Source organism: Berghia stephanieae, chromosome 9 (genome assembly GCF_034508935.2).
Source record: "Berghia stephanieae isolate SIO BIC M18660-M18661 chromosome 9, UCSD_Bste_1.3, whole genome shotgun sequence".
NCBI classification, from domain to species: domain Eukaryota; kingdom Metazoa; phylum Mollusca; class Gastropoda; order Nudibranchia; family Aeolidiidae; genus Berghia; species Berghia stephanieae.
In genome coordinates, this window is record NC_088368.1 from 33702183 (window position 1) to 33725385 (window position 23203).

General features: G+C 35.8%; 2 protein-coding genes across 5 annotated transcripts in view; one reads left to right on the forward strand and one right to left on the reverse strand.

The window, feature by feature from the left end:
• Positions 1-23203, reverse strand: part of LOC144980094 (uncharacterized) — a 344852-nt gene that overhangs the window by 297976 nt on the left and 23673 nt on the right. The gene's annotated exons all lie outside the window — the stretch shown is intronic.
• LOC144980092 (DBH-like monooxygenase protein 1 homolog) overlaps positions 469-23203 on the forward strand; it is a 27191-nt gene continuing 4456 nt past the window's right edge. Inside the window, exons 1-12 of one of the 3 annotated variants that reach the window (XM_078927598.1) lie at positions 469-742; positions 2728-2831; positions 3239-3352; positions 7020-7111; positions 8595-8741; positions 9813-9995; positions 11403-11486; positions 14340-14522; positions 15163-15265; positions 15863-16029; positions 18246-18428; positions 20972-21031. In XM_078927598.1, the coding sequence (XP_078783724.1) occupies positions 2741-2831; positions 3239-3352; positions 7020-7111; positions 8595-8741; positions 9813-9995; positions 11403-11486; positions 14340-14522; positions 15163-15265; positions 15863-16029; positions 18246-18428; positions 20972-21031 (1407 nt within the window). In that variant the 5' untranslated portion in view covers positions 469-742; positions 2728-2740. Of the gene's footprint in view, positions 743-769; positions 936-2727; positions 2832-3238; positions 3353-7019; positions 7112-8594; positions 8742-9812; positions 9996-11402; positions 11487-14339; positions 14523-15162; positions 15266-15862; positions 16030-18245; positions 18429-20971; positions 21032-23203 lie in introns of those variants that run through there. The other 2 variants (XM_078927597.1, XM_078927596.1) reach the window with 2 other exon arrangements.

Sequence of the window (23203 nt, forward strand, 5' to 3'; positions counted from 1 at the left end):
TACATATTGTTTGTTTTGTTGATTTTTTTTGTGTTGGAACGTTATATCCGGCTTGCTGATGTTATAAGTTGTTTTTTTTTTTGGGGGGGGGGGGGGATTTTTTGTAAAAACTAAGCGCAAAGAATCAATATTTTCCATACACTGACAAAACGCTTCTCATTAATTTTGACCAGAAATGTTTTACTTATAATAACTTAAACCAGTTAACTGCCGTACCCTGAAAAGACACGTGTTTAAAAATTTGGCCAGAAAAATCATCCTTCAAATACCGACCGATTTAAACGACCTCGTGAGGTCCCAGGTTTGAGAGGTTTTTTTTTCCAAGATTAGGGTCATTTAAATGTATCGGTATTTGAAGGACGAGTTTTCTGACCAAAATTTTAAATACGTGTCTTTCCAGAGAGTACGGTAGAGAACTGGTTAATTAAGAAAAGTCGATCCTCCCCTTAAAAATAACAAAATCAGATTGAGACTACAAACCTGAGATTCACGTTTATAAGTCTGACGATGTGTACATATTGATATACAAGTAAGTGCACTTCGGTCTTTGGCAATTGAAGATTCATTTCAATTCACAGATGTTTGAAGTTATACGATTTCTATTCAGAATGAATGAAAGGCCTTTTGTCAAAGAGCGAGCGAATTAAACTACGGATATTTCACCGAAGACATTTTGCTGTTTACATTCAAATAGGATGTTTAAGTTGGTGTACAGTACATCCTGTTTCTGTGCATAGATAAGGTAAGGCACTTAATCTTTTTAATCACATATTAACATTTCTGGAGCATCAAACAGGAGACAAGTATTTGTTTAAAAGAGCTTAAATTGTAGAAGCGTAGTCTTAGTTATATTTATCATACCCGGAGACTACTCTAGATATTGTCTATAAAGTGTACCAAATACTTGCTCGATATCTGACTGGATTTTAAGTGATGTATTAATGTTTTTACTGTTTATTGTTATTGGCTGAAGAATAGTTTTGAGTCTGAAACGTTCAGTGTTTGGTATTTTGATCTTTTTATAAGCTTGTTATCTTCAATTTTGTTTAGTACCTTTTGTTGTTCACAGCTTCTAGAAGCTTGGTATCACCATAGTTTTTCAACATTTTAACCCTCTCTTTACCAACCATAGGAAAATCGTCAGATTCCTTACGATTCAACCGAAAAGTTTGTCATACATCACACAATCTTAAGAAAAATGTTTGCTAAAATTATGAATAAAATTAAGGATGTGTCGTTTAGCTCATTTTGCTGATACAAATTATGTAGATAAAACATGATTATAATGAATTTGGTGGAAATCCCAGGGAATTGACAGTAAGGTAGAGTGTTAAACAGTTGTTTTTACATTTATATTTCCGGCAGATCCCTAGTTAATGGGGAATATTGATGAAAAGGACATTCATCTAAAGTTTTTCAAAGTATCTTAATCTCTGGAATGTTTTTTGTTGTTGTTTGTTTTGATTTTATTTGTTTGTTTTGTGTGTGTGTTTTTTTTTTTGGTGTGTTTTTTTGTTGTTGTTGTTGTGTTGGAAGTTAGTAAAATGAACTTTTGGCACAGCCTTGTATGAATATTTAGTGGATCTCTGAAATATGGATATGCGTTGACATGTGAATTACTCAATAGAGAACAAAAGTGTGATGTCACTTAAAATGCTGACCTATTTTATTGGAAGTGTAAAACCACTCTTCAGGATGTCTGAATACATACCTTGTGTAATTGGATTCAGTAGTCTGATGTCACGCCGCCCGGCAACGGCGGCCATCTTGGTTCTAAACAAAAAAAAATCATTACTTTTTATTCTTCATACTGGCTAGAACTTTTCATATGCCTTGTGATCAGAATGTTTAAAAGTCAAAACATGATCAAATTTATGGGTTTTTTTTCCTCTGGATACGCTTTTATGCTCGCGGAGAAATATTTACGGCGTCCGCCATTGTTCCGATAGTTTAGAGCCAGTGTTACTAAGTTACCATGCGTCATTAGGAAGGAAGTGACGCTACGACTGTTGAAGAGTATTCATCTTCTGGTGTTAGAGTAGTGGCATCTTATTTTCTCGTCTAATTATTAATATATGCTGGTCGCCAATAAAAATCATCCATCCTCGCTCTTTTACGTCCGGTAATCATAAGAATCTGCCTATATTATATCCTGTTACTGAAATAGTTATGCCATTTTTATGTAACCTATTCATTATTAGTACTAACAATGATTTAGGAACCAAAAGAGTAGAGGGTTTGATTCATGACTTGACTTTTTTTCTTTATTATTCATGAAGCTATCCTTCACTGTGGACTGTTTTAGTTTCTATTCTTTTATATTTCATGTCGACACAACTGACCTAATACCTAATCACACAACATTACTTTTAAATCACCGTTTTCCTTACATTGTTGTGATTGAAACATTGTTTAGAGTTCTATACAGAAGAGTTTTAAATTTCTCTGACATAGCTTTCAACCCTCAGTTAATGTTTCTTAAGATCCCAAAAAGCAAATGTTCCTTTATGCGTTGTTCAACTCAGCAATATTTAAAAAGAGGAATATGATAAATCATTTATATTGGGGTTTTTAATATTGAAAAAAAGTGAGCTTTATATAGAGCCATATCCACTGAACGTACTCAAGGGGTCCCGAGTCAAAAACAACACTTAGGATGTTGAACGCGACATGACACCTGTGGAGAGATGTTACATTATGTTGCATTGTCTTCTTCCATTGTTTCAGGAAGAGTTTCATCATGGACAAGACTCGGACAATTTTGATAGCATCATTTTTAATGGTGACCAATTGTATCGTCGGACAACCCTTAGATGAGAAGAACACTAGCGGTAAGCTACCTAAAATCATTTTAAAAAACATTTTAAAGAAATCATCATTACCATTTTGAAATAATTATAATCTTTTTATTATGATGATGATGATGATGATGATGATCATCATCATCATCTTCATCATCAGCATCGTCGTCATCATCATCATCATCATCATCATCATCATCATTATCATCATCATCATCATCATCGTCGTCATCATCATCATCACCATCATCATCATCAGCAGCAGCAGCAGCAGCAACAGCGATAGCATTATCATCATCACCATGACATCATCATCATCATCAATATCATTATTTCAAGCTCTTGTATTTTGCACTACGACCGAGCGCAATTACATGTCAATGTCAACCTTTCATTAATTATTTAAAAGTTCCATCAGCGGTCTCTTTATATTACAGGTCCTCTTACGCCAGACAATTTCCCGTACTACGCTAAACTTGATGACAGGTATGAGCTCAGATGGAACGTCAACAGTACTCACATTATTTTCCAGACAAAAGTAAAAACGAAAGGTACTACTATAAATCCTTTTTCTTTTTCATTCTTTATATATATATATATATATATATATATATATATATATATATATATATATATATATATATATATATATATATATACATATATATATATAAATATATATATACTATATATATATATATATATATATATATATATATATATATATATATATATATATATATATATATAAGTGACACAGCAAAGGCACAGTGACATCCAAATCCAAAACAAAACAACAACAACAACAACAACAACAAGAACAACAACAACAACAACAACAACAATAACAACGACAACAACAACAACACCAACAACAACAACAACAAAATACAGAGGGCAGCTGTAAGATTCACAACGGGATAAACATCCAGATATACGAGTTTTGTCACGTCCTCCCTCCAGTCACTTGAATGGAAACCATTGAATTACCGGCGTAATGTGACCCGTGTTACCTTACACAAAACCAACAACGACCCAAAAGCTCCTATCACCATCCCAAACTACATAAAAAGCAAATTAGGTAGATACGCATGACGTATAATATACGTATATTTTACAATGCATAACATATATACAGCCATTTACATGAACAGATACATACAAACACAGCTTTTTACCACTCACACTAAGGGCGAACCCACACCGGAGACTGACTCCGACGACCCGTCACTGCCGTCAAAGAGTGTGTAGGGTAACGTAGTTACCAAGAGCTCTCACTTCTCTTAACCGCAATGCTATTGTCGCGTGCCAGGCGAGACAGCGAGGTGGGTGTGCTCCGCGTGTATCATGCGCGCTAGGCTTACTGATACAATGAAGAAAATACGAGTAGAAGACGGAAGATGCTTGGCTTCACCAAAAGCGGGAAGTGAGAGCTCTTGGCAACATAACAATCGTTACCTACACGCTCTTTGCTGCCGTCCTATTCTACCGTGTTCCTGATAAAGACGTCGGGCACGGACAAATTACTAAGAATAAAGAGAAAAGTCGCTAGACCTACCCATAACAAGTACCCGACGTCCTCTGCCAGTTGTTTTTTTTTTCGAGCTTGGTATGGGTAGGTTAAGAGGCTCTTCTCTTTATTCTTAGTATGTTGTCCGTGTCCGACGTCCTTATCCGGAAGACGGCAGAGGACGGCAGTGCCGGGTCGTCGGAGTCAGTCTCCGGTGTGGGTTGGCCCTTAATGACTGAAATGTCCTGACACCGGACATAATAGATTCATAGATAATCACGCCTCTCGGACAGTCGTCATAGTGTAAACAATGGCAGTGATTTGTAAAGATAGCGAATTACACAGATTTTACTATCGATGGCATGCGTCTTATAAATTAACCACTTTTCTATTGCTTGAGCAAAAGAACTGTCGCAGAAAACTATGTGTAGATTTAAACGTTTATAGTATGATCGAGATAAGTGTGTGATAACTAGTCACCCATTTGGTTGTATACAACAATAAGAATTCATTCAGTTATTGTTTATAAACCACCAACTATGTTTTTCCGACCACGTGTGAAAGTGTCTCACAAATTCCATGTTTTCATTGGTTAAAAATCTACCCGTCGATTGACGTTGAATGGTTTGAAACAGTTTTGAATGCACTCGCTCGTCAAAGTAATATGTGACTGTTCCCTATTTTGATTGGACTGTAACTGAACATTTGCAGTTTGGGGGGGGGGGGTGGGGCTTCCATAAATAAAAGCCACTGAAGATTGAAGATTGGAGAAAAGATGTGTCGGATTTGTCATAATATTTGCCTTGAATTAAACAAAGCATCCCACAGTCGGCAGCCTGAAATACTTAACTGCAAAATTAGTAGTGCGCTGTAAGACTGTCGAATAAAGAAATGTAATAACGATATGTATCGTCCCATATATCAAGTGTTATTGTTGGCTTTAGATCCGTTGTAAAAGAAGTTTAGTTAATTATGCTCATAAAAAAGTCCATACTTTATTGGATAGTTGGAGTAAATCTGACAAGCGATTTTAAAAATACATTGGAATGTAATTGTTATTGGTCACCTTACTGCTACTACAACTACTACTACTACTACTACTGCTACTACTACTACTATTATTACTACTACTACTACTACTACTACTACTACTACTACTACTACTTCTACTACTACTTCTACTACTACTACTACTACTACTACTACTACTACTACTACTACTACTACCACCACTACGAATACTACTACAACTACTATCACTACTACTAACTCTCACTCAATCCCATGACCAGTTGATCCTCCAGGAGGGGGGGGGGGGAGGTTGAGGGATGCAAACTTCACAACCTTACGCCATTCGACACGATCTCTGGCCTTTTCCTGTAGGCTATGAGATTCCGGCCTGTCCACTCTTTGATGTTGTCTTGCCATAGTTTTTTTTCTGTCTTCCTCTTCTCCTCTGTCCCTCTGCGATGCCCTGCATGATTGTCGTGCACAGATTATCATGGCGGACAGAGTGTCCGAACCATGACAATTTCCTTCTTTTGACCATTGAAAACAGTGGTTCCTGTCCTCCTGCTCGATCCTCTACCTCTTCTAAAATATCTTTATTAGTCCTGTGCTCTTATTTTGAAAAGCACAGATTCGCTTTTCCAGATCTGCTGTGAGTGTCTTAGTTTCACAGCCATAGAGCAGGATGGGCAGTACCATCGAACTGTATAATTTCAACTTAACTCCAAAATAAATGTTGCTTTTCCATATGGTGTTAATTCTTGTCATGCTGCTGTTGCCATTCCAATTCTAGCTTTCACCTCTGCTGTGCTAGTCCCATCTTGCTTGAGGTTTTCACCGTTGACATTGATTCTCATCTGAGGGTTTGCTCGGATGCTTGCTAGAATTGTACTTTTCAAAATTGATCTCCATCCCGTATGTACAAGCTGTTTCTGATAGACGATCTGTCAGTGATTGTAATTCGTGTTATTTTGTTGCTATCAAGTGAATATCATCCACAAATCGAAGGTTGCAGAGAACTCTGCCCCCTATTGATACTATGCTCTGGTGGTTTTGGAGAGTTTCCTGCATTATTCTTTCCAAATACAGGTTGAAAAGGGTAGGTGAAAGAATGCAGCCCTGACTGACACCAACTGTAGTTTTGAATGGATCTACTATCTTATTGTTAAGTAGAACGGAACTTATAACTCGAGGTGCCTTGTTGGATTTTGTTGCATTTTCATAGAGTGATTCAATTGTTTTTATGATCCCTTCATCAAAATCAAAGTCTCTAAGTGTATTCCAAAGGCCATGGTGGCATACTTTTCTGAAATTGATAAAGTCGTGGAATAATTCTTGCTGGTGTTTTAAATATTTCTCTGTCAACAGACGACTATTGAACACCTGTTGAATTGTACTTCTGTTAGGCCTAAAGCCAGCCTGTTCCTCTGCTACTTTTACTACTAATCCACAAAACGATAACATAATATTATAGAGTTGATAGTGATAATCATGATGATAATGGAGTCGACTATATTGATGATGATTATGATGATGATGATGATGATGATGATGATGATGATGATGATGATGAAGATGACGATGATGACGATGGTGATGATGATAATGATAAGGTATTTTGTTACCAAGAAAAGAAAACTACTTTTGAATTTGGCCAAAAAGCTAAGCGTTACCACGACCACACTGTATCTTCACATCAGGATACGTCGGGTTTGGTGTTTCCGAACATGGCAGTATGTTTCCTGCTGACGTCATCATTGCCTGGGTCAAGGACGGAGAAGTCCATTTTAAAGTAAGTATAAAACAAAAAATATCATTAAAACGTATGTGGTTAACAGATTATTTTTGTACAATCAAGAAAATCCAACCTGACACTAAGATGGTTAAAAGACGTGGAATAAAAGTAATGGCTTTGCAATATTTTATTACACCTACACTTTATGAAATGTTTGTTTTGTTTTCGTATTTTGTTTTTAAGGATTTTACGACGCTTGCAACACATTTACGTCATTTTAACGCAAGTAATATGGGATAGTAAATAAATAAAGATTACAATTAAAAGCACACAAGAAAAGTAAGACAAGGTGAATGGTATAAATAGGGAATAGATGTATATTCCAAGAGCACAAACAATGGGGTGATTCTATTTTACAAAACCCGCCGAAATCCGCCGAAACCCGACAATGTTATGGGAGTGGGAAGTGAACCAAGGACACAGGGAAGTGTACACCAGTGGGGAGTGAACCTGGGACTAAGGGAAGAGGATATCAGAGTGAAATGAACTTGGCACCATGAGAGATGGATAATAGTGAGAATTGAGGCTTGACTATGGGAGGTGGGCACCAATGGGGAATTAACCTGTGACTACGGGAGGATGATACAAGTGAAGAGTTAAGCCGACAATAATGGAGTTGTACACAAGTGGGGAGTGACCCCAGAAGAGCAGTTATTCTTTTCCGAAACCTACCAAAACCGTCCAAAGGTCTGGGAAATGGGCAGCGGTTGGGAGTGAACCAGGGAATCAGGGAAGTGGACACCAGTGGGGAGTGAACATGGGACTAAGAAGAGGATGTCAGAAGGAAATAAAGGATAACGATACTTACCATCGGGAATTGAAACCGGACTATGGAAGTTGGGTACCAGAGGGAAATAAACCTGATATTATTGGAGGTGGGCACCAATGGGAAATGAACCCGGGACTACGGGAGGTAGATACCAGCGGATAATGAAGCCGGAAAAATGGAATTTGAACACCAGTGCGGAGTGAACCCAGAAGGGTACATCATGTTTCTGAAACCTACTGAAGCCTACCGAAACATTCCAAAGTTATTTGAAGTGAACAGCAGTGGGGAGTTATTTGTTTAAAGACCGCGTTAATGTTCAGTATCTTGTTTACCCCGACATAATACCAGACTGAAATCGTCGGTCACATTTTGGAGGTCCTGTTTCCTGCCAATGAGCGTTTTATTCCCCCATGCTATCGATAAAAGGGAGCGAAGTGGTCGAGTGGTTAAGGTATTATACTGTGATCCGGTAGGTGCCGGGATCGAGCCCCGCTTCAGACACTGTCTTCTTTTTTTTCTTTGGGCAAGATTATTAACCTCCAATTTGCTCATTTTGGGCAACATGAGTGATTCCCGTTGACATCAGACAACTTGTTTAATGGCTTATCTTTGATATTCCTTTATAGAATGTTCAGGCAACGTTATCTAATGAAGAACGTAATTTTTATTTTCAATCAATAAAAATATAATTTATATTTCATTTGTTGTCAGGACCGTTACACCAGTGGACACGTTATGCCTACAGTGGATCCCCATCAAGACTGGCATCTCATAAGTGGATCTGAGGATGATGAATACACTACCGTCACTATGATAAGACTGATGGAAACGTGTGACAATCACGACATAGCCATTAAGGTGAGGAGTTCTTAATTATAAAATCTCAAATTAAAGAGCATAGCACTAAAAGTACAGTTATATAATCTAGTGATATGACAGTCGCCTTCAGACCGAAAGGTCCAGGGTTCGAGTACCACTATAGTGATATAACACTCGCCTTCGGACCGAAAGGACCAGGGTTCGACTACCACTATAATGATATAACACTCGCGTTCGGACCGAAAGGACCAGGGTTCGAGTACCACTATAGTGATATAACACTCGCCTTCGGACCGAAAGGCCCAGGGTTCGAGTACCACTATAGTGATATAACACTCGTCTTCGGACCGAAAGGCCCAAGGTTCGAGAACCACTACAGTGATATAACACTCGCCTTCGGACCGAAAGGCCCAGGGTTCGAGTACCACTATAGTGATATAACACTCGCCTTCGGACCGAAAGGCCCAGGGTTCGAGAACCACTACAGTGATATAACACTCGTCTTCCGACCGAAAGGTTCAGGGTTCGAGTACCACTATAGTGATATAACACTCGTCTTCGGACCGAAAGGTCCAGGGTTCGAGTACTAATCTCGCGACACATAGTTGACTCTTATTTTTACAACCGGTCACTGGACTCAGGTGTAAGATGAATACATGGCCGTTAACAGCGTTGTCTCTCTTCGAACTCTAAAAAAATATATAAAAACGCCTAACACTCGTCATGTCATGTCCTACGTGTTGTGATGCAGTTGGCTAGGGACCCCTTGTAAAGTACGTTGAGCACATTTGGCAAATTTCTTTCAAATATCGATCGATATAAATGACCCTCACCTTGGCTAAACTCTCAAACCTGGGACTTTAGCGAAGTACCAGGTTTGAGGCGTTTTGCCAAGATGAGGGGTATGCTGGTCCTTTTTGTTGACTATTAAGTCTAATTTTTGCATCTAAAATACTCCGTTTTCAGGCACAAGCCACATATGCCACATATATGGACTTGTTTTATGTTATGTATAAAAATTAATTCAGCATAGCGGACAAATATAAGGTAGTTGGTACCATGTGACAATTGTAAAAAATTTCAAAGAATCCCTCTACACTTTCTAAACAGGCTGGGACTACGAAGATAATCTATTCATACAGTCCTATGGACCCGAGCTCAGACAACGAAATCTTTTACCATGGGTTCACAAGGGGAACTAAGTCTCTTCTATTATTAGATCCACCCACCAATGGAAAATCGAAGAAAAATCTGCCTGATGACGTCACAACAATAGATTTCCTCAACATCAATGTAAGATCACTTTAAGCTTCCCGTGTTGTTTCATTAGTTATGATTTTCTCATTTGTAATTAACAAGTAAGTTTTTGACAAATCAAAACATGGAATTTGTGATACATCCTCATGTGCTCGGACAAACATAGTAGTGGTAGTTAATAAACAATAATGTGAATGAAATTGACCTCTCTCTGATCAGTGTTATTGTTTTTATATCGCCAAATGGGTAACTAGTTATCACAGTGGGTATTTTACTTAGACGCCCAATCACTGCCATTGTATTTACATTATGACCAATAGATAGTATGCAGATGACGTCACTCGGGCCTTTGTTTTTGTTTTTGCCATCCGCGTTTGTGAGTTGTTCTCACTAAACTGTATTAACCAGACTATAAAAGTTCATGGTTACACAGAGTTTGTGTGTTGGTCCGTTATACTTCCGGATGGCAATGTTGTGAACTCCTTGGCCAAGCGCATTCTATCTATATAGATAGTTCGAAGATGACGTTACTCATGTCTTTGTTATTGTTTTTTTGCCATCCGCGTTTATGAGTAATGCTCACTGAACTGTATTAACCTGACTCTAAACGTTCATGGATACACACAGTTTTGTGTGTTGGTCCGTTATACTTCCGGAAGGCAATGTTATGAGCTTCTTAGCCAAGCGCATACTATCTATAGATAGAATGCGCTTGGCCAAGGAGTTCACAACATTGCCATCCGGAAGTATAACGGACCAACACACAAACTCTGTGTAACCATGAACTTTTATAGTCTGGTTAATACAGTTGAGTGAGAACAACTCACAAACGCGGATGGCAAAAACAATTACAAAGGCCTGTGTGACGTCATCTGCATCCTATCTATATGAGAGGTGTGGTTATCAAAGTGTCGATTGATGTCGACCTCTATCGTTCAACATTTCGAAATCGTATTATTCTCCCCTTCTCCCGAAGAAGTAACGCGTAATGATGTCATGTATCAATGTTGTTATTGTTTTAGTTATTATCTAAAGAAGGGTTTTTAGCTCGAAACGTTCCGTGTTTTTCTGTTGTTAAATCCGAAATAGCCTACTGAGAGATTGACCATTTTTCGGCCAAATTCGAGAAATGTGACCCTTTTGAGAGCCGTTGGCCTGAAGATTTTTGGTTTGGCCTTTAGGCATTTTTTTGGGCCTTTTTCGAGTTGATAGATCTACTCCAAGTCATCAAATGACTAAACGTGATTTAAATCCATTAAAGTGAACTTCTTAAACTACAAAAAACAAAACGGTGACTAATTTGGACCAAAGTTTATTTTACTCTATTAATAATAAATCTACTGTGCATCTTCATGTGGTTAAGGCTACACATATACCCTTCTTGAGCCTATATTATGTCCCTAAAACCATCTTACTTTTTTCTGCGTTTTGATAATTTTACAGTACGCTGTCCCATCTGCAGACACCACTTACTCCTGTGAATTGATCAAGCTTCAGAAATTAAAGGGAAAACATCATATTATAAGGGTAAGTTTAAAAAACAACATATTTTGGTAATGTGAATACGCAAGTGAGGTCAACCAGGGATGTGCGTCCTGCATTGTTACTAATGTAATCACCACAAGCATTGATATATTATATAATGAGTGTTGTGCGGCTATGTGGTCTAGTGTTATGACACTCGCTTTCGGATCGGAAGGTCCTGGGTTCGAGCCTCGCGCTCGGCGCATAGTTGAGTCCTTGGAAAAAGCTCTTTACTCATATTCTCTCACCGTACTCAGGTGTAAAATGAGTACCTTGCCGTTAATAGCGTTGTCTTTGTCCGAAAAATTGTAACATCGCCTAACAGGAGTCGTGTTAAATGTTGCTGTTGACCAGGGACCCCCTGTAAAGCGCGTTGAGCACATTTAGTGGATATTGCGCTATATAAAGCTTAATTTAATATATATCCTATATATATATATATTATATATATATATATATATATATATTATATATATATATATATAAATATATATATATATATATATATATATATATATATATATATATATATATATATAATGAGTAAATGAACGACTCACATTGGTCCAAAACGGCCGTTTCTACATTCTATGTGTCTCGTCATATGTCTAGAATATATGGAATTGTATCATGCTCATTCAGATGAAAAAAAAAAGGATTAAGGTAAAGATAAAGATTTCATTTTTGCCATTATACTAAATTATGTTCATTATCGTCAATAAAACAAAAACTTATCACAAATCTCATCGTATTTTTAAACAATAATACCAGTTTTTATCTTTTTTTTTTTAATCACCCGAACTTAAAACCGTTCTGAGGCAGTGGGGCAAATATATATTTTGCATTACTGGAGGTTTTCATTTTCATTCTCATGAAAATAAATTTATATTAAATCGATTTTAATTTATAATCAGAGCCGGATTTAGATTTAACAAGGCCATAATCTATTTGACATATTATGAGACCTTAATGAGTCCAGATGATATAATAGCATGCCGGTGCTAAACATACGGATATTTTGAAGTGATTTATAACATTTTTGTGAGTCTTTGATCCCCACGAATTCGAAATCCCGTGCTTGTGAAAGCTTTTATAAATAATGGACTGATAAATGGTCCAATGGCGTATCCACGCGTAATAATATATGATAATTGCGCATTTAGAGAACTATTTTAGGGGATCCCAAGAAAGATTTTATTGTGTAGCTTATATGTAAATCTGGCTCTGTTCACAAGTCAGGTGTTATGGACTAATTTAGACTAATTTAGTTTTTATGCCTTCATCAAAGCCTTTGATATAAAACTAGATGCACACATTAGAAAGTCTGAACGGAATTATAATAATACATGACATTTATAACGCGCATTTTCATCACTGGGTGATGCTCATTGCGCGAAACAATAATATAGTGACATTATTATACAAATGAAACATTATACATACTACATCAACATAATATTATCATATTACAACAATGTAATAACTAAACATAAAGTCATTAATACAAGATATGTTATAATACATCCACATGCTATGTCAAATACGGAAATAATATAAAATAATGATATAATAACATGAATTAAATTAACATTCATATTGGGGTCAAATTACAAAGATGCATTAATCAAGATGTGTTTTAACAAAGAGATGGTGTTTTAACTTTGATTTAAATATTGATAAGGACTTCGCTTCTCTTATTCTTTTAGGAAGAGAGTTCCAGATGGAATTATGGGCATGTTTTAACACTGTTGTATGGAGAATATTTTGCGTTGTTTTGAGAGTACCTATTTCCATTTCGACAATGAGCCCATAGCAATTTGGATTATCAAATTTTTGAGTTTTTGCAATGTTAAAAGTTGTATCTATTCTCCACAATCCCAAGTTGCTTATTTGTGTCTAAAAATCAAGAACATTTGTATAGCGCAATACTCACTAAACGTGCTCTGAGCCTTTTACACGTGATCCTAGCCAACTGCAACGCTTAACATGTAGGACTAGACTAGACATGGCGCCTGCTAGCAATATTACGTCTTTGCAGACAGAGACAAAGATGTTAACGGCCAGGAACTCATTTTACACTTGAGTACGGTGAGAGATTGTGAGTAAAGAAAGTCTTTCCCAAAGGACCCAAATTTGCGCCGCTCAGAGAAGGTCTTGAACCCTGGACCTTCCGATCCGAAGGCGAGAGTCATATCACAAGACCATATAGTCGCACAAATATAAATTTATTGACTTGGGTAATCTCGACATAATATTTATTTCATTTTAAATTTATTTTAAATAGAATTTTATAAAATAAGCTTGAAATTCAATGTTTAAACATCAGGTTTACTCCGACCCTGGACATAAAAGAAAGGACCTTGAACAAAGTGGGCGTGGTATTCTTTTCGTTTGTTAAAATACGATGAATTCCGCCATACGCAGATCCATTTCCATTTTAACTCTCTCTTTGCCGGTCATTTTCAGTACTTTCCCAAAAATGCCAGGCATACCCAGCAGAAAACTGTATTTTTAAAACTCAAACAAGCTCTCTACAAAACAACTTTATGTTCTTATTAATTAAACAAAGACAATTCTTAAAAGTTTGTGATATACAAAATATATCTGAATAAAAACAAATGTCTATTGTGTCGTAACAAATGTGACGATTTTGATGTAGGTGGTAAGGAGAGGGTTAATGGAGTACTGTGTCTAAATCTCAAGTGTTTACCTTAGATACTCGTATCTCTTACTTTTCTATAAAATATTCTCGGAAGCCTAGTTTATTTAATTTTTTTTTCGTTCAATAGACCCCAATGACAAATTCCCCCATTGTGCATATAAAAAAGGGATTTTGGTATGTTCATTTTTTTTTAGGTTGAGCCTGTGATACAGAAAGGCAATGAGAAGCACGTCCACCATATGGTCCTGTATTATTGCAAGAACCCCATAGACGACAGTTTAGCTGGGAAACGGTACAAATGTTATGACGATGTTCAACCACAAGGAGTGGATGTAAACTGTGAACACATGTTTCTTGCTTGGGCCATAGGTGGCACGGTAAGAATGATGGGTTGCTTATATTTCTTTTCTTTTTTTTTTTTTCGTTTTTCCTCTATTTTTGAAGATTAATTTAAAGGTATAACATCAAATATGCTAAAAATAACCGTAATATCGACGAGGACAATAAGAATAATTGTGACAAAAGTAAAAGTCATAAATGTAATAATAGTAGAGCAATGATTGTTGTTTTGATTACGATCACCATCACCATCGTCGTCGTCATCCTCCTCCTCCTCCTCCTCCTCATCATCATCATCAACATCATCACCATAATAATAATAATAATAATAATAATAATAATAATAAAATAATAATAATAATAATAATAATAATAATAATAATAATAATAATAATATTATATATAATAATAATAATAACAGTAATAATAATCGTCATAATAATAAAGTGTTATATACCGCACGGTATCCTTAACCATGAGCCTCTTGGCGCTTTACATCAACACAAAACTTTTATAAAAGAAATTACATGACATAAAAAAAGAAATATGTTTTCAAGTATTTCCTGAACATAGACAATGATTTAGACTCTCGAAAAAATACCTCTTTAACAATATTGTTCATTTCCCATAATATTGTTTTGTTGTTTGTTTTTTACAATAATTTTCTTCAACTTCAAGGCCTTTGACTTCCCCTCAAATGTTGGGTTTTCCCTTGGTAATGCTGATGATCCCGTATATTTTAGGCTTGAAACACATTACGATAACCCTGAAATGAGAAATGGTAAACAACTCCATCATCGTCATCATCATCATCATCATCATCATCATCATCATCATCATCATCATCATCATCATCATCATCATCATCATTATCATCATCATCATCATCATTATCGTCATCAGCATCAACCTCAACAATATCATTACAACATCATCATCATGATCATGATCATCATCATCATGATCTTGATCATCATCAAGATAATTCACATCATCATCACCATCATCATCATCATCATCATCATCATCATCATCATCATCATCATCATCATCATCATCGTCATCATCATCATCATCATCATCATCATCATCATCATCATCAGCAGCAGCAGCAGAAACAGCATCATTATCTACAAAACCATCATCATATTCATAAATATAGTTTAAGCAGGAGCAGCACAACTACTACTACTACTACTACTACTACTACTATAACTATACTAGTAGTAGTACTTTAGTAGTAGTAGTAGTAGTAGTAGTAGTAGTAGTAGAAGTAGTAGTAGTAGTAGTACATTGAATCCCGCCTGTAGAGATTTAATTAAGTTTCAGTATCGCCAACAATATTATTTCAACATACTCATCTCCCTGTTCATTTTAGACATCGTGGACAATTCCGGCCTCCGTCTCTACCTGACCGAGCAAATACGTCAGCATGACGCAGGGATGTTGGCAGTGGGCTTGAATGTCGACTCATATCAGATCATCCCGCCACACTTCGAAAGCTTCCTATCCACTGGCCATTGTAGTGTAGACTGTTTGGAGGAGGTAAACAAAAGAAATGGTGAAAATTAAAAAGAAATAATAATGATGATGATGATGATGATGATGATGATGATGATGATGATGATGATAATAATAATAATAATAATAATAGTATTAATAATGATAATGATGATAGTGATGATAATAATAATAATAATAATAATAATAATAATAATAATAATAATAATAATAATAATACTTATTATTGTTATTATTATTATTATTATTATTATTATTATTTTATTATTATTATTATTATTATTATTATTATTATTATTATTATTATTTATTATTATTATTATTATTATTATTATTATTATTATTATTAATATTATTATTATTATAAATAAATAAATAAATAAATAAATAAATAAATAAATAAATAAATAAATAGATCCAGTTTTGTGTGACCCGCCGTGTAAATCTCTTATTATAATCAAAATGAAGATGAAGAAGAAGAATAAATGTAAACATCAAAATGGTTGGATTAAGGTTATTCAAGTTTGTTGAAGCTTTCACTTTATATTTCTCTTTACACATTGAAAGTGTTTATTTTAGTTTAAAGTATATACGTTAAATTAAACTTTAGATATTAAGCATCTTGTTTACCCCGACATAATGATGTTGTGAGACGATGAGTCACATCCTAAAATAACATGAGATTTTATATTGAGCAAGATCCACTAAACGTGCTCAAAGCGCTAAACAAATGTTGTGATTTTTTGGTGATTATGTCTTCATAATGCTATATCGGGGACCTAGAATTGATTTTTAAGCCTAAATTTATACAATGTGTGTCAAAATAAATGTATTTATAGTATCTATTGCCGTAACTGGAAAACACATATTTTTTTGAAATTGGGCCAAAAACTCGTCCTTCAAATATCGATCGATTTAAATGATCTTGACAAAAACTCTCAAGCCCGGGACTTCGCCGTTATATAAAAGCTCATGATAAAGAATTGTTTGGTTTATAAAACTTCAATAGAACTTGATTTCTAAATTCATACATCTAGATCGTTCCTACATAATAGACCAAATTCACGAGCCAGGTTGCAGATGAATATGCACGATTCTTTCATTTCTTTGTATTTATCAAACGAGTTATTTTTATCGTGTCGAATAACGCTACGAGCTTACGGGTATGTGTTATTGCCTGATAAAAATATAACGAGTTTATTCCACCCATCCAAGTAAGACTATTAAATATTTGTAAAGAAGTATGAAACAACAACACACAATCATAAACAACAATAATGATTACACGCACTTCCCGTAGATTGTCCCAGTGACAAGAAACAGATCTTTAGGAGTAATAATAATTATAATTAAAATGTTTATATATATATATATATATATATATATATATATATATATATATATATATATATATATATCACAATTTTCTTCCCTATTGACACTTAGATCACCAGGCAGTCGTCATAATGTAAACAATGTCAGTGATTGATAAACTTAGCCAGCTACACAGGTTTTACTATCGATGGTATGTGTCTAAGTAAAATATCCATAGCTCTACCACTTAATAGAACAAACACAAAAAACATGTGTAAACTTAAAAGTTTATAATAATATGAACGCGAACATCGTGTGATAACTAGTCACCTATTTGGCGGTATAAAAACAGTAGAGAGAGAGAGAGAGAGAGAGAGAGAGAGAGAGAGAGAGAGAGAGAGAGAGAGAGAGAGAGATCGATTTCAATCACGTGATTGTTTCTAAACAACCTTGTGTGTCACAAATTCATGTTTTGATTGGCCAAAAAAGCTAATTGTTAATGGGAGCGATCTATATTCATGTTTTCGTCCAACCAAGTCATCAATCACATGATTTGTTGCTGTCCAACGATTGGATATTTCTTCAGAAATGTAAACACGCTGTTTTGTTTATGAAAGTTGTAAGCATACCCACGAGTCAAGCTGAACAAAATGACCAATCGTGATGGTAGATATTTCAAAAACTGTCAACACTTTTCACTATGTGGGCCACTTTGAGCACATATTCCAATGTGACCAATGCCTTCGAGCACATGGAAATGTAATATAGATCATGCCCATTGGTGTATGGCAATCATGCCTCTAACATATCTCGTGCTTCTGTTTCCATATCTCTTTCTTTTGGTCCCCATGCCAATCTGACATCTTTAAATGGAATCCATTTACTAAATACTGATTGTTTGACTCACTCCCTTTTCCATTCCCAAGGCTCTTGGTGACAATGAAATTCATGTGTTTGGTGGCGTCCTTCACTCCCACCTCCTTGGCCGGAAACTCTCCACGAGGCATGTAAGAAATGGCACGGAGTTGCCTCCAATCCTCGAGGACAACAATTATGACTTTGACTATCAAGAAGTCAGGCACTTGCCAGAGGAACGAACGATTCAAAAGGTACCGATAATTTTTACATTCAATTGTTTTTTTTTGTTGTTTTTTGTTCGTTTTGTTTGTTTTTGTTTTTTAAAAAATGCGCTCTGGAAGGTTTTTGGCAAGCTTTTGGAGTCAAGATGATAATGATCATCATAATGGGATTATTAATAGAAATTATGATAATGAGGACGATGATATTAACCCTCTCCTTACCAGCCATTTTCAAAATTTTCCCTGAAACTTCACATCCACCCAACACAAAAATAGATTTTTTCTACTCAAACAGAAAAGCAACAAGTACATTCCATACATAATATTGTCCAGTGTCTAATTTTTGTCGCCAGAACAAAATATTTTATTTATAATTTGTGATGTACAAAGGATATCAGAATGAGAAAATTGTTGGTTGCATCGTAACGAATGTGACGATTTTCCTATGGGTGATAAGGAGAGGGTTAAAGAAAATAGTACTGATGCTGATTATGATAATGATGATGATGTTTATGATGATAATGCTGATGATGATGATGATGATGATGATGATGATGATGATGATGATGATAATGATGATGATGATGATGATGATGATGATGCTGATAAAGATATAATATATAATAATAATAATAATAATAATAATAATAATAATAATAATAATAATAATAATAATAATAATAATAATAATAATAATAATAATAATAATAATAATAATAATAATAATAATAATAATAATATAATAATATAATAATAATAATAATAATAATAATAATAAATAATAATATAATAATAATAATATAATAATAATAATAATAATAATAATAATATAATAATAATAATAATAATAATATAATAATAATAATAATAATAATAATAATAATAATAATAAATAATAATAATAATAAAAATGAACATAAATAATAATGATAATGATAATAATATAAGAAAAATAAGGAGAAGAAGGACAATGACAATATTAATAATAAAGATGATGATGATGATGATGATGATGATGATGATGATGATGATGGTGATGATGATGATGATGATGATGATGATGATGATGATGATGATGATGATGATGATGATAAGCTATGGACCTCACGTAGGGAACCACTTCAAAATTTCAAACACAGGAGTTTTGGAATAAAGATTTTTAATATTTTGTATAAAACAGTGCCACACAAAGCACCACAAAAAATACAAGGGAAAAAATCCCAAAAATTCAGCCTATCTCGACTGGATTTTTTGGAATGATTTTTCTTTCCTTGTATTTTTTTCTGCTTTTTCTGGCACTGTCTCATACACAATTTTCCAGATCTTTATTTTACACCAGTGCCTGCTCTATAATGTGTCACTTTGATATAGTTATAGAATACTTTTATAATACGAGACCTGCCTACTTGAAAATTTAAAATTCGTAATTTTTAGGAGATAAAGATTGTAGTCGCTATAGATAACTTTGAAAGTCAATAATTTACCTTCATAAGGTTTAGATAAAGAACTGAACAAGTCAGTGTTTATGAAAGGTGCCAGACACAGCAAGAAAGAAACATGCAAGAAAAAAAAAAACATCCCAAAAATCAGTTGACCTCGACTGGCAACCGAACATCAGACCTTCTGATTAAGGGTCGGAGTTCGATCCCCAGTCGAAGACGACTGATTTTTTGTGATCTTTGGTTTTCTTGTATTTTTCTTTCGTGCTTTGTCTGGCACCTTTCATACACACTGTTCAGTTCTTTATCTTACACCGGTGCCTGCTCCTTAATTTCTTACAAGGATTGAAGTAAAAAAAAGAGCTTTATATAGCGCAATAAACACTAAATGTGCTCAAAGCGCTTTAGAAGGGGTCGTTGGTCAACAGCAACATTTAACATGTAGGACGCGACATGACGCCTGTTGGGCGAAATTACAATTTTTTGGGACAAAGACAACGCTGTTAACGGTCAGGTACTCATTTTACACCTGATAACGGTGAGAGAATGTGAGGAAAGTGCCTTTTCCAAGGACTCAACTATGCACCGAGCGCGAGGCTCGAACCCAGGACCTTCCGATCTGAAAGCGAGTGTCATACCACAAGACCACATGGCGACACAATTGCCTTAAGAACTGTCATTGTGGCAAAGATAGCATTACGCATCAACATCTTTTTCCCATTTAAACTCGAAGCATGTCAGGGATGAATATTGCCACAAGTCCCGCGTTATTTTTAGTTTTGTTTTGTTTTGTTTTGTTAAGTTGGGGGGGGGGAGTTATTGTTTTGTTTGTTTTTTTTTCTTTTATTTGCTCCGGTTGTTCCCTGTTGTTTTTTTTTTCTCGCAGAATAAAATAAGGATGTCCAATTTTGTTTTTCTATAATGACGGTGTAAAATCGGGTTTTCCCAAAGACTAAAGGAGTATATCGCATCGTATTGTATTTTAAAGAGCTTATATCTGGGTGTAAAAAAACATTCAAATGCTCTGTGTAACTTTCATGCATAGATTCAATTTTTCAAATTTCTATAAACATTATTCTTTGTAGATGTTGACAATTTCCCATATAATCACTATAGTAATATTACTTTTTCCAGGGTGACGCCATTTTAACTAACTGCGTGTATGACTCTTCAAAAAGGAACAAAATTACATACGTGAGTAGAACTTAACAACGATTTGCTTCTATAAAAAGAAAGAAATTGATGTCACTCAGCTCTTTATTATTGTCTTAGCCAGCCATTTTTATGAGTTGTTCTCTCTCAATTCTATCAATCAGACTATTAACGTTTGTAGTTACACATAGTTTTGTGTGTTAGTAGCTACATTATTTCAGGCTGGTGGATGTTGTGAAGATTTTGTATAAAGGCGTAGCATTAATTTATTCCTATAACTTTGTTATTGATGCTATGCCTTAGCTCATCATCATAGTTTGTCGCTCCAACACCGAACCCACTCCACAGCATCTGTGGAGCAGACTCTTAGGTCATGGTCTGTGCAGCTGGGCTCATCCTGGCATTCTATAAGAATGCGCTCCATCGTCTGCTCTGGGCATCCACATTTACACACGCTAGTCTCAGCCAGCCCCCACTTTCACATGTTTCTAGCTGTTCTCCCAATTTTTGCCCGTGCTCTGTTCAGTGTTACCCATTCATTCATGGGGAGCTCAGTTCCGTAGGGCAGTTCTTCTCTCAGCTCAGTTCCGCAGGGCAGTTCTTCTCTCAGCTCAGTTCCGTAGGGCAGTTCTTCTCTCGGATCTTCAACAGCTTCATTTGCATGATTGTCCCACTCCCTCCATGTGGAAACCCTGTATAGATAGTATGCGCTTGGCTAAGAAGCTCATAACATTGCCATCCGGAAGTATAACGGACCAACACACAAAACTCTGTGTATCCATGAACGTTTATAGTTGGGTTAATACAGTTCAGTGAGCATTACTCATAAACGCGGGTGGCAAAAAACAATAACAAAGACCTATGTGACGTCATCTTCGAACTATCTATACAGCTGCATGGTCAGCTAAAATACTCATAACAACCTCCAGCCGGATACAACGTTGGTTGGATATCCGTGGCCTGCGCGTGTATGCACGTTGCCTGCCATAATATGCCTCCATGACGATCTATCCTCCGCCTCCCTCATGTACTCTGAGTTTGTAGGGATCTTGCTTGTTGACAGCCTCAAACTGGTCAGAAACGTCAATCTCTGATGACCACGAACTCTTTTTCCTTCTATGTAGCCACTAAGTGTTAGGTTTCCAATTTGCCCTCGTCGCCATACATGGCCAAGAAAGCCCATTTGCTTTTTTTCTGATCGTTTTCACAACCTGTATGGTTTTCCCTATACTACGCAAAACTTCTACGTGTGTTATTCTGTCTGACCATTTGATGTTTAGCAATCTTCTGTACAACCACATTTCGAAAGCTTAAAGGTGTTTTTGATATTCCTTGTCTATAGTCCAGGTTTCACCGCGTGAGAGACGAGAGAACGTGAGTTTGGTCACTTCAAGTTTGTGGAATGTGTTTTAATTTAGCGATCGCAATTCTTTGTTCTATTTCTACAAAATCCCTAGCGTCGTTCGTGATGGCTGTACCGAGATATTTAAACTTTTACACTTGTTTGATAGTTTCCCCTTTGCTAGTGAGGTGAAAAGACAGATCTGGGTTTTGTTTATTAACCACCATGCACTTGGTTTTCTTGGCGTTCAGCAAAAGCCCCTTCGCTTCGCTACCAACCATTAATTTGTCAAGTCTGATCTGAAGGTTTTCTGGTGTGTAAGTCACAAGAACTGCATTGTCCGCATATCTCAGGCTCGTCAAATTCTCATCTCCCACACAGATGCCTGGTACTTCTTCAATAAATTTCACGCAAGATTATTTCAGTGTACTTGATGAAAATGTCTGGCGAAAAAAAACACATAATTGCCTCATTCCTTTTTCAATATCAACCTATTGTCCAATCTTACACATTCTGTTTGTTGAAGTACAATCTTTTCACAAGGTTGAAGTCATAATGCTTTATTCCAATGAATGTGAGTACTCCAAAAAGCACGCAACCTCGTATCAAAACTCCCCGACAGACAGTCTGCTTTGAAAACTGTTTCTGTTTTGTACTCTTCACTAAGGAGTATAGTTAGCCCTTTGATAAATGGGCAGAATAGGTAGTGCGGCCTAATTGAAGCCATGAAATCATTTCAGCTTTTATAGTTGCTGATGTTGGAACCTTGGAGTAATCATCGGCAACCAATACAGCAGGGTGCTTCGAGGGAAGGCAACAAACAGTTCTTTAGCTAGTTCTCAAAAACCTCTGCATTGACCTCAGAATGATAG